Source organism: Notolepis coatsorum (genome assembly GCF_963971535.1).
Source record: "Notolepis coatsorum genome assembly, chromosome: 5".
Classification (NCBI taxonomy): Eukaryota; Metazoa; Chordata; class Actinopteri; order Aulopiformes; family Paralepididae; genus Notolepis; species Notolepis coatsorum.
This window is the reverse complement of record NC_140169.1, coordinates 92805513-92818945: the sequence shown is the minus strand read 5'-3', so window position 1 is coordinate 92818945 and position 13433 is coordinate 92805513. Positions and strand designations below refer to the sequence as shown.

Genomic DNA, 13433 nt, shown 5'->3' with positions numbered 1-13433 from the left:
TAGCATCACAGTGATGTAGCAGGACAGTGATGTAGCAGGACAGTGATGTAGCATCACAGTGATGTAGCAGGACAGTGATGTAGCAGGACAGTGATGTAGCATCACAGTGATGTAGCAGGACAGTGATGTAGCAGGACAGTGATGTAGCATCACAGTGATGTAGCAGGACAGTGATGTAGCAGGACAGTGATGTAGCAGGACAGTGATGTAGCATCACAGTGATGTAGCAGGACAGTGATGTAGCATCACAGTGATGTAGCATCACAGTGATGTAGCAGGACAGTGATGTAGCAGGACAGTGATGTAGCATCACAGTGATGTAGCAGGACAGTGATGTAGCAGGACAGTGATGTAGCAGGACAGTGATGTAGCAGGACAGTGATGTAGCATCACAGTGATGTAGCAGGACAGTGATGTAGCATCACAGTGATGTAGCAGGACAGTGATGTAGCATCACAGTGATGTAGCAGGACAGTGATGTAGCAGGACAGTTAAAGGTGTATTCCACCCAAATGGTTAGCAGGACAGTGGAGGACAGTGCATCACAGTGATGCAACAGTAGCAGGACAGTGGACAGTGGTAAAATGGCTGCAGGACAGTTAAAGCCCAACCTCCAGGTTAAACCCTACTGATCAATTATGGGTAGTTTACATCATTGGTATATAATTTCATTATTTATTTTTTTCCATTTGACACCGGAAATGCCACTCTGAAAGAGTTAAAAAGGTCCACGCACGAATAACATGCACGCGCGAATCAAAAAAGCTTATCAAACGCCGACGTCACTACAGGTGCATATTAATGAGCCGAATCTAAAAGCTAGCACGGCCATGACGTCACTTCAGGAAATGCCTTGCCCGTCCGGGTCATAGTACTAGTTCAATGGTGGCCCACTCGGTGCATCACAGTTAGCCTATATAGCTCCGCCGTCCCTGCTGCCTACAGTTGGGACCACTACACTGACGTTAGCCTATGGTTCTCTCCTCTTTGTGTGCCCCCGTCCTCGCGGGTGTCCTGCGGAGGAGCTTGTGGACGCGACAACAGCGGCGGCCGTTGTTAGCTCATAGCTATCGTGTTTGTACCACTAGCCTTTACGGGCTCGAGCACCCTACAGGCTGCCACCATTGTCGCCGTTGTCGCGTCCATGGCCCCCCGGCAGGGTACCCGTGCGGACGGGGTGTACAGAGAGGAGAGAACCATTTTGGGTCGGCCGTTCATGCCGGCCAGCGAGCCGGATGTCGGGATATTTTGTTATCACAATAGCTACCAAGCTAAGCTATGTTAGCTACTAACGTTATAAACACAATATGTGTACAACGACACAATGATTTACAGTATTACAAATATGGTAACGTGGTTGTGGCTTTAGAGATGGGTGGCTATAATCACGGAGCAATAGTGTTAGGTGAAACAGATACATTTTCATTCGGCTAGTAGTAGCAAGCATATATCAGTGCCTGCCACTAGCTGTGTGTGACTCTCAGCGCCCCCTGGTGAGCCCCCTGGTGCCCTGCACCTGTTGTGACGATCATTTCGATTACACACGCACGTTATGAACCATTGATTAAAATATGCACGTGCGTGGTGATTGTGTTGGGCAGACAAAATGTTTGATAAAAACACTAAAACTGTGTCAATTTCAATACTTTTTTTTCCATTCTTCATGAAAGTCACTGTTGGCCTAGTCCACATTGTTTATTGAACAAAAATACAACGTGAAGGTTGACCTTTAAAGGTGTATTCCACCCAAATAGTGTTAAAGGTTATAACCCAAATGTGTCTTCCCCGAATGATTTTAAAGGTGTATTCCACCCAAATTGTTTTAAAGGTTATAATACAGTAGCAGGACAGTGGATCACAGTGATGCAACAGTAGCAGGACAGTGGGCAGTGGTAAAATGGCTGCAGGACAGTTAAAGGTGTATTCCACCCAAATAGTGTTAAAGGTTATAACCCAAATGTGTCTTCCCCGAATAATTTTAAAGGTGTATTCCACCCAAATTGTTTTAAAGGTTATAATACAGTAGCAGGACAGTGGATCACAGTGATGCAACAGTAGCAGGACAGTTAAAGGTGTATTCCACCCAAATGGTTAGCAGGACAGCCCCATCACAATGTGCAGGAGGTGTGTACAGTAGCAGTACAGTAGGTGTACAGTAGCAGTACAGTAGGTGTACATTAGCAGTAGCAGTACATTAGCAGTACAGTCGGTGTACAGTAGCAGTACAGTAGCAGTACAGTAGGTGTGCAGTACAGTATGTGTACAGTAGCAGTACAGTATGTGTACAGTAGCAGTACAGTAGGTGTGCAGTAGCAGTACAGTAGGTGTACATTAGCAGTACAGTAGGTGTACAGTAGCAGTACAGTAGCAGTACAGTAGGTGTACATTAGCAGTACAGTAGGTGTACAGTAGCAGTACAGTAGCAGTACAGTAGCACTACAGTAGGTGTACAGTCACAGTACAGTAGGTGTACAGTAGCAGTGCAGTAGCAGTACAGTATCAGTACAGTATGTGTACATTAGCAGTACAGTAGGTGTACAGTAGCAGTACAGTAGCAGTACAGTAGGTGTACAGTCACAGTACAGTAGGTGTACATTAGCAGTACAGTAGCAGTACAGTAGGTGTATAGTCACAGTACAGTAGGTGTACATTAGCAGTACAGTAACAGTACAGTAGGTGTACAGTCACAGTACAGTAGGTGTACAGTCGCAGTACAGTATGTGTACATTAGCAGTACAGTAGCTGTACAGTAGGTGTACAGTATCAGTACAGTATGTGTACATTATCAGTACAGTATCAGTACAGTAGGTGTACATTAGCAGTACAGTAGGTGTACAGTAGCAGTACAGTAGGTGTACATTAGCAGTACAGTAACAGTACAGTAGGTGTACAATAGCAGTACAGTAGGTGTACAGTCACAGTAAAGTAGGTGTACAGTAGCAGTACAGTAGGTGTACAGTCACAGTACAGTAGGTGTACAGTCACAGTACAGTATGTGTACAGTAGCAGTACAGTAGGTGTACAGTCGCAGTACAGTAGGTGTACATTAGCAGTACAGTTTCAGTACAGTAGGTGTACAGTATCAGTACAGTAGGTGTACAGTATGTGTACAGTAGGTGTACAGTCGCAGTACAGTAGGTGTACATTAGCAGTACAGTTTCAGTACAGTAGGTGTACAGTATCAGTACAGTAGGTGTACAGTATCAGTACAGTAGCAGTACAGTAGGTGTACATTAGCAGTACAGTAGCAGTACAGTAGGTGTACAGTAGCAGTACAGTAGGTGTACAGTCGCAGGGCAGTTAAAGGTGTATTCCACCCAAATGGTTAGCAGGACAGTACATCACAGTGATTCAACAGTAGCAGGACAGTTAAAGGTGTATTCCACCCAAATGGTTAGCAGGACAGTGGATCACAGTGATGCAACAGTAGCAGGACAGTGGATCACAGTGATTCAACAGTAGCAGGACAGTTAAAGGTGTATTCCACACTCTCAGGACCCATACGAGGCTCCTCCCACTAAGACACTCTCAGGACCCTCGCTCCCATTGGCTGATTTGGGTCACGTGACCGTCACAGGGTCACGTGATCGTCCCACCCAATGGCTGAATTGGAGTATTGCACTGCGGGATTGATTGATTGAAAACTTTATTAACAGATTGCAGAATGGGTACAGTACAGCTCAATACACACAATTGTTAAGGGGATGCAGACCAGAGAAAGACCTCAATGCAGTACTGTTACATTTGTGACCAGGCACGTGCACACATAGAGGCCATGGGGTGCTTGAGCACCTGCCTTTTTCAGCCTCATCCAAAAAGTGCCCTTTTTGAAAGAAATTCAATACATTTTTGTTTTTACCGTTATGCATATAGATTGCCCTTCCAACTGAAAAATGTCAGGATAGAATCAAAATATTATGTAAAGAGAGAGAGATGCCCCATATTCCATTGCAGTTTGCACGGCCTCCTCAGCATGCCTCTCCGCGGACCTATATATTTTATGCATAGCGTGGGTGGTGATGATGAAGATGATAGAAACCGCTGTGGCCCATACAGTTGAATGCTGGTATTACACTCATTGAGGGACGCGAAGAAGTCAAGTCCGATGGGATTTGGGAATCTCAAATACAAATCGGGATTGGAATAAAAATTGCATTTATATTAAACAATACAGAATATACAGCACTTCTTGGGGTCTGTAGGGTAAGCACTTATTCCCTCCCCCCTGAACATTTATGGAGATGTATGGGCCTTTTAAGTCAGTGATAAAAGTGTCTTTCAAGGATAAGTGAGCTCCTGCACTGATTATTTTAGTTCAATATTCAATATTTCAATATTTGTTCACCAAAACCCCCCAAAAAGCATAAAAAGGGGGCCCCCCGCCCGAAAAGGTTAATATATACACACAAGTGTAGTGCCCTTTTCAGCCTTTGAGCACCTGCCCCTCTAAAGTCCTGTGCACGTCCCTGTTTGTGAATACAGTAAATATATACAAGGGTGAGGCCTGGTCTCTCTGTGTTCTCTCTCTCTCTTTCTTTCTCTCTCTCTCTCTCTCTCTCTCTCTCTCTCTCTCTCTCTCTCTCTCTCTCTCTCTCTCTCTCTCTCTCTCTCTCTCTCTCTCTCTCTCTCCCACGGCTCCCACGGGCCGAATATTACCCCGATCCTTGCGAGATTAAATCCACCGGTACCTCTCGGTGTGCCGAAGCTTTTCCTAAATCACTTCCATCATCGAAAACGAGGGGAATAGGTCGGCTCGCGACTCTGAAAATGTTGCGTGATTTTAAAAACGCTGTATTAAGTGAGCCTATTATAGGGTCCATGCAAGCTTTTTACCGTGGGTACATCTGGGCGTCCCGCAACTTTTACCCATTCACATGTAGCCCCGAAAACGCTTAGAAAAGGAAAGTTGAAAGCGTGGAATAAACTCGCAGAAACGGTAAAGTGTCCCACGGGCGCGCCGTGATTCCGATCCGCGTGAAGATATTCACGGCCATAGAGGAGACCGTGGGACACCTTTTTGCAACCGAATATGTGTCTCGAATTTGCTCCCACGCGGCGCGCAAAATCGCGCGCCCAGCCTAGTGAATGAGAAAAGCCTGCCCCTAGTGGAGCAGGACAGTCCCTACACAATTACAACAGTACAGGACACAAAATGATTTAACTCCTACTGCAAATAGGCCTGCGGGAGTGCAGGGGGCACGGCACCTAGTGTGTAGACAGTCCCGTTTGTCTCCTCGTCTCCAGCATCTCTTATGCTGCTCGGTGTCTTGCCGATAAGCAGGCCCCTCTGGATGATGGCGTCCTGCCAATAGTTAGTAAGGGTCACGCCATGGAGTAGGATACAAGTCTCTCTCTGCTTCAGGCAAGAATGGGACTCGTGACTCCATCGTTGTAGCTACGAAAGCTGATGTAAATCCACTAGGGACAGGGTGAACTGTAAACTCTGGAGCTGCAGGTCTCTAAGCTACCAAAGTAGCTATGTATCAAAATCTGAGAGTGCTGGTCCGGCCTTCGGCTTTTTTCTTCATAATGTTTTGGATTTCAGCACCCAGTGTCAGATACTGAGAGCGCGGTCTAACTTGACTTTGATACATAGCTACTTTGGTAGCTTAGAGACCTGCAGCTCCAGAGTTTACAGTTCACCCTGTCCCCCTGCACTCCCGCAGGCCTATTTGGCAGCCCAGAGACCGGCCTACAAAGGAGATGTCTCCGCTGTGCTCCCTCCGTAGAAGATGTTTCCAGACGGCCCTCTTCCACCACGGAGGAGTATGCAAGAAAAGTTCATCGAACCCGGAGATTTACACCATTACTGACATTGCAAGTGTACATTTGAGTGATTAACACCACTATGTCCTTTCTTAAGGGTGTACCGTATCTCTCTATTTCTCCTAATGCATTCTTATTGTTTAAGGGACTTGTTAGTCTACAATGCCCTCTAGAGGGGGAGACAGGTTACTATATTCATTTGATTAATGGCATCGTACCAAAGGGAATGAATGAAAAAAGTTGTGATCCTGTTTCCTACAAGTGACTTTTATTACTTTTATTATCATGAGTATATTATCATTACTATTATTTTACAAATGGTGAAAAGTTTTCTTTCTGTTGTTGTTTTTCTTTGCTCATAGAATTTTGTGTTTGCTATAGGCTTATTTAAGTTTCTGGTATATATTTGTTTTCAACATGCTACATTATCAAGTCCTTACTCTGGAGGTCAAAGTTGACTGGCTTTCCCAAGCTCACCTCTATGATGTCACTTCCTGCCCTCATGGTATATAGCTCCCATTTTTACAAGCTATCACTGCTAGCCTATTACACTGAAGATGGAACACGTTCCGAAACATGTCTGTATTATAGGCTGCCATTAAATAAAAAAAAATTTAAATCTGAGAGTGCTGGTCCGGCCTTTGGCTTTTTTCTTCATAATGTTTGGGATTTCAGCACCCAGTGTCAGATACTGAGAGCGCGGTCTAACTTGACTTTGTATTATTGTATTGTAACATTGTTCATTGTATAGTAGCTTATGTTTCTGTACAGTATTTTATGGTTCTTGTATAGTATTTTATGTTTCTTGTATAGTATTTTATGTTTCTTGTATAGTATTTTATGTTTCTCTTTTATTACCTGTGTGATTTCATATTCCACTACTGCACCTTAAATTTGACTCCCAAATCTCATTGTATGCAAATATAATGATAATAAAGTACAATCCAATTAAGCATTACATCACGCGCAGGAGTGGTTTGTGAACAATAAACCATGCCTAGGGGTGGTCGTTAGACCCCCCTAGGCATGGTTTATTGTTCACAAATCACGACTGCAAGTGGTGTAATGCTTTTATACAACTGCCACATTCATCCAACCTTATTGCTATACAATAAACACATTCATCGAAGATTTATTGAAAAAACCATCCGCCAGAAAAAGTTGTTCCCACAACTACAAAAAAGACAAGTTGCCTCCATGTGGAAGCAGCTTGAAGTGCATCCAACCAACTAACACATCCAACTGTGTGTTATTGGAATGGTTGAGAGAAGTTGCCTCCATGTGGAAGCAGCTTGAAGTGCATCCAACCAACTAACACATCCAACTGTGTGTTATTGCATCCAACTGCCTTTCAACTAAGGCATCCAACCAACTAACACATCCAACTGCCTTTCAACTAAGACATCAAACCAACTAACACATCCAACTGCCTTTCAACTAAGACATCCAACCAACTAACACATCCAACTTTTCTTTAGTTTTTAATTATGAAGTTAGTGGTTATTGGAATGATTGATTGATTGATTGAAAATTGTATTACCAGATGCAGAATGGGTACAATACAGTACGGCTCAATACACACAATTGTTAAGGGGATGCAGACCTACTTTCTATAGAACTTCATTCTTAGATGCTTCTATAGAAAGTAGGTAAAACAAATTAAAAGGTTTTCTTTGCCCTATAGGAAAAAAAAGTTTTCTTCGCCCTATTTTTTTATTTATTTTTTTAAACCTACTGTAGAGGGCCTAAACTTAACCAGTTGGAAACCAAGCATACAGTAATAAAATTAGCAATCAATCAATCAATCAACTCAATAGGCCATGCTCACTTAGAACAGCGCAGCACCCAGCTCTCTCTCAGTCTGACTATCCCCTGCGTTGCAGACAGGAGTGTGTGTGTGTGTGCGTGTGTGTGTGTGTGTGTGTGTGTGTGTGCTTGGGGTGGGTGGAGACTGCGCCAGCGTCGGACAGTGTGAGAGTGAGGGCTGCAGTCAGAGAGAAGGGAAAAGAAATTGAAAAAAATATTGCAAATTAATCAATCAATCAATCCGCGATTTTTCTTTTGTTACACAATGATTCAAGACCCATCAATTACATCATCCAACATTGTTTAAAGGACTAAGACATTCGCTGTGACAGAATCGCTTGATATTTAGTCGTTTAGTCGTCATCAACATATCCATTTGTTAAATTATTGTCCGGCATCTTGTGATCCGGCGGAGTGATGTGATGTGATTCGGTTGTGGGCGGATCCTGGGCCAGCAGCGTGGAATTGTGAAGAATAAACACGTGTAAAATGACTGTTTCAGCCAATCAGAATCGAGAAATTTGCATGCCGTTGTATAATCTAATTAAGCATTACATCACGCGCAGGAGTGGTTTGTGAACAATAAACCATGCCTAGGGGTGGTCGTTAGACCCCCCTAGGCATGGTTTATTGTTCACAAATCACGACTGCAAGTGGTGTAAAGCTTTTATACAACTGCCAGATTCATCCAACCTTATTTCTATACAATAAACACACATTAATCGAAGATTTATTGAAAAAACCATCCGCCAGAAAAAGTAGTTCCCACAACTACAAAAAAGACAAGTTGCCTCCATGTGGAAGCAGCTTGAAGTGCATCCAACCAAACTAACACATCCAACTGTGTATTATTGGAATGATTGAGAGAAGTTGCCTCATGTGGAAGCAGCTTGAAGTGCATCCAACCAACTAACACATCCAACTGTGTATTATTGGAATGATTGATTGAAAATGTTATTACCAGATGCAGAATGGGTACAATACAGTACGGCTCAATACACACAATTGTTAAGGGAATGCAGACCTACTTTCCATAGAACTTCATTCTTAGATGCTTCTATATAAAGTAGGTAAAACAAATTAAAAAGTTTTCTTTGCCCTATAGGAAAAAAACGTTTTCTTCGCCCTATTCTTTTATTTATTTTTTTAAACCTACTGTAGAGGGCCTAAACTTAACCAGTTGGAAACCAAGCGTACAGTAATAAAATTAGCAATCAATCAATCAATCAATCAATCAACTCAATAGGCCATGCTCACTTAGAACAGCGCAGCACCCAGCTCTCTGACTATCCCCCGCGTTGCAGGCAGAGTGTGTGTGTGTGTGTGTGTGCGTGTGTGTGTGTGTGTGTGTGTGCGTGTGTGTGTGTGTGTGTGTGTGTGTGTGTGTGTGTGTGTGTGGGGGGGGGGGGGGGTGTGGCGGTGGGTGGAGACTAGAGCGAGCGCTGACAGTCGAAAGGAAAAAATATTGAAAAAAAAATTTAAATTAATCAATCAATCAATCCGCGATTTTTCTTTTGTTACAGAATGATTCAAGACCCATCAATTACATCATCCAACATTGTTTAAACGACTAAGACATTCGGTGTGACAGAATCGCTTGATATTTAGTCGTTTAGTCGCTATCAACATATCCATTTGTAAAGATTATTGTCCACCTTCTTGTGATCCGGCGGAGTGATGTGATGTGGTTCGGTTGTGGGCGGGTCCTCGGCCAGCAGCGTGGAATTGTTGCCAATAAAGACGTGTAAAATGACTGTTTCAGCCAATCAGAATCGAGAAATTTGCATGCCGTTGTATAATCTAATCTAAACACCCCATCGGCCTGTCACTCCTCCACTCCTTGTTCCCTGTCTCTAGCTCCCCTCACGAGCCTTGGACCCTGCTTCCCCCATACTTCAATTAAACATTCTAAACCGCTCTATTTAAAACCTAATGTAGAATACAGAAAAACATGGGCCTACATCTAAAAGTAAGACATAATTAATTCCTGAAAAGTGACTTTTTGAAGGTGTCAGTTTTTCATCTCACATAACTTTATATACAGTTTAATTTTAATCATATTTTCTCTTGCTCTTATTTTTTTTTTACTTCTTTGTAACATCAAATAAATAACTCAATAAAGACACAAAATACTTGAGGAAAATGAACCTGCTTCTCCACTGTGGATGGAGTAGAGAAAGGATGAAACATTAAAATATAACCAACATATATAATCAAATCTACTCAACATACAGTAGAGACAGCACAGTTAGATACTGATATATACAGCACAGTTATATATATATATATATATATATATATATATATATATATATATATATATATATATATATAGAACGGTTAGATACTGATATTTAGAGACAGAACAGTTAGATACTGATATATAGATACAGAACGGTTAGATACTGATTTTTAGAGACAGAACAGTTAGATACTGATATATATATAGACAACAGCTACTGTAGATACTGATACAGTACACACTTCATCAGTGAAACACATACACGCACGCACGCACACACACACACACACACACACACACACAACCTCTCCAGTTGGGGTCTGAGGCATTAGGCTCTGGTGGTCAGCCAGTGGAATGCTGTTTAGACAGTAACTCAAGCCAGAACAAACTCTACAGCTAAATATACCAACAGACAGGCTGGCACAGCGTGTGTGTGTGTGTGTGTGTGTATGTGTGTGTGTGTGTGTGTGTGAGAGGCATGGGAGGGTCTTGACTAGGGGCGAGGCTGACACAGGCGGGCGAGAGATAAGGTAGAGAGAGAGGATAGAAATAGAGTGAAACTGAACAATAGATGAAGGGATAATGTGGTACAGTTAGGGTAGAGAAACACTGTCGCAAGAGACAGAGACATTGACTAAGACAGACTGTGAATGAGTGAGATTCTATAACAGAAAGAGAGAGAGAGAGATCCAGAGGGACAAACGCTGGACTGAAGACACACATTGGATTATACTAAAGGAACACCAGAGAATAACATCAACTGAAAAATACAGAGAGACGAAGGAGACACACGTCAAAGCCGTGTCCACCAGACAGAAGGGTTGTCAAAGAAAGACAGTGAGAGAGAAGGTTCTTTATTGAGACAGTAGGAAGCCTGAGAGAGAGACAGAGTAGAGGATACACATGAGAGAAGGTTCTTTATTGAGACAGTAGGAAGGCTGAGAGAGAGACAGAGTAGAGGAGACACATGAGAGAAGGTTCTTTATTGAGACAGTAGGAAGCCTGAGAGGGAGACAGTGTAGAGGAGACACATGAGAGAAGGTTCTTTATTGAGACAGTAGGAAGGCTGAGAGAGAGACAGAGTAGAGGAGACACAGGAGAGAAGGTTCTCTATTGAGACAGTAGGAAGGCTGAGAGAGACAGTGTAGAGGAGACACATGAGAGAAGGTTCTTTATTGAGACTGTAGGAAGGCTGAGAGGGAGACAGAGTAGGGGAGACAGTAGGAAGGCTGAGAGGGAGACAGAGTAGAGGAGACACAGGAGAGAAGGTTCTTTATTGAGACAATAGGAAGGCTGAGAGGGAGACAGAGTAGAGGAGACACAGGAGAGAAGGTTCTTTATTGAGACAGTAGGAAGGCTGAGAGAGAGACAGTGTAGAGGAGACACAGGAGAAGGTTCTTTATTGAGACAGTAGGAAGCCTGGGAGAGAGACAGAGTAGAGGAGACACATGAGAGAAGGTTCTTTATTGAGCCTGTAGGAAGGCTGAGAGAGAGACAGAGTAGAGGAGACACATGAGAGAAGGTTCTTTATTGAGAGAGGAAGGCTGAGAGAGACAGAGTAGAGGAGACACAGGAGAGAAGGGTCTTTATTGAGACAGTAGGAAGGCTGAGAGAGAGACAGTGTAGAGGAGACACAGGAGAGAAGGGTCTTTATTGAGACAGTAGGAAGGCTGAGAGGGAGACAGAGAGAGGAGACACAGGAGAGAAGGGTCTTTATTGAGACAGTAGGAAGGCTGAGAGAGAGACAGAGTAGAGGAGACACAGGAGAGAAGGGTCTTTATTGAGACAGTAGGAAGGCTGAGAGGGAGACAGAGTAGAGGAGACACAGGAGAGAAGGGTCTTTATTGAGACAGTAGGAAGGCTGAGAGAGAGACAGAGTAGAGGAGACACAGGAGAGAAGGGTCTTTATTGAGACAGTAGGAAGGCTGAGAGGGAGACAGAGTAGAGGAGACACAGGAGAGAAGGTTCTTTATTGAGACAGTAGGAAGGCTGAGAGAGACAGTAGAGGAGACACAGGAGAGAAGGGTCTTTATTGAGACAGTAGGAAGGCTGAGAGAGAGACAGAGTAGACACATGAGAGAAAGTTCTTTATTGAGACAGTAGGAAGGCTGAGAGAGAGAGAGACAGAGTAGGGGAGACACATGAGAGAAGGTTCTAGTGGGATTCAAACCCAGGCCAGGAGTCTTAACACCATCTCTCTCTAGGATCCTTCTAGGATCCACCGTCTCAGGGTGATGATGAACCTGGGCTTCAAGCCTGGGAACTCAGCGGGGGACTCTGGGCCCAGTGGAGGCAGCGGTGCCACTATGGACAACCTGGAGAAACAACTCATCTGTCCCATCTGTCTGGAGATGTTTTCCAGGCCTGTCGTTATTCTGCCCTGTCAGCACAACCTCTGCCGCAAGTGTGCCAATGATGTCTTCCAGGTGAGAAAGTGTGGGTGTGTTTGTTTGTTCATGTGTACAGTATATGTCTGTGTGTCTCTGTAATTGTGTGTGTGTCTATGTATTTGTGTGTGTGTGTTTGTGTGTATGTGTGTGATAGGGGTGTAAAGGTACACATATTCATAGCGAACCATTGGTACAGGACGTTCGGTGCGCATCTTGACTGAATTAACAGTCCAGCTTTAACGACGGAAGTGCAGAACAGAACTTACATTCACAACTCTGAGTTTCCCTCTGGGACATCATGTTGTCGGAGCAACATCCTAGCGACTGAATGTAGCATTTAGCACAGACCAGCCTTGCAGAGTTTGACCATAGAAAATGTATTTGAAATGCTTGGGCTAAATGGGCAAGCATCAGTAATACAGTACAGGACCGTACAAGCGTGTACAGGAAACTATGGCCAATTAATCACAGTTTTGTGGAAGTTAATAACTGAGACAAACAGACACATGGATGTGGGAAGGGGGGGTGCTGAGGGGGCTGCAGCACCCCCACCTGTTGGCGGGGAGTTGTAACTGTAACGCCAAAAAGTTTACTAAACAATGAGGGAGTTTATTTCCACCACCCCTGAGTGCAAGACCACCTTCGGTGTTCTACCGTCTTCGGTAGGCAAATGTGTTTGCCTATCTCTCCTGCACCGTGCATGCTCACTTGTTTGATCTTGGTCACAATAGTATGTGCTACTGGCAGCTGGCGGGCCGACGTCACTGTCTTAGTACTGAAATGTTTCAGCACCACGGACAGCGATTTTTGTTGTGCGTAGTTGTTGAAACAGAAGCCATGTTTCTGCATCTGTTATACGATTCTGTGCGCAGTGCGTGAAAGTTCAAGCGCCTTGTTGCTACCCGGCTGCATCTAAATCCACCATAAATCGTCTTCTGATTAGGGAACAAAAATGGCTGAATTTCGTGTGTGAACTGTCCACATGTTGGTGTTCAAGTTTGCTCTCTGTTGTAGTGTAAAATGTTCTAAAACTGATCTAAAATGTTGACCTTCAGGTGGCGTAGCGGAGATTGCGCTCGTCACCAATGCAAGAGGCTGCGGTCTCGACTCCTGGAGTCAGCATTGCTTGAGGCTTGGGCTGATCGTCATACTAACTCGTTTGGCTGGGTTAGGGGGAGGGCAAGTCGTGGGTGGTAATCTGGCGTTGTGGACAGCAGGTCAGGTCTGGG

The 13433-nt window shown here is 43.9% G+C and overlaps 1 protein-coding gene across 2 annotated transcripts in view; it reads left to right on the top strand.

Moving 5' to 3' along the window:
- Positions 1–11060: 11060 nt before the first annotated feature.
- The window catches only part of trim54 (tripartite motif containing 54), a 36007-nt gene continuing 33634 nt past the window's right edge, over positions 11061–13433 (top strand). For both annotated transcript variants that reach the window (XM_084314782.1, XM_084314783.1), the window contains exon 1: positions 11061–12240. In XM_084314782.1, coding sequence (XP_084170908.1) covers positions 12049–12240 — 192 coding nt within the window. In that variant the 5' untranslated portion in view covers positions 11061–12048. The remainder of the gene's footprint in view (positions 12241–13433) is intronic.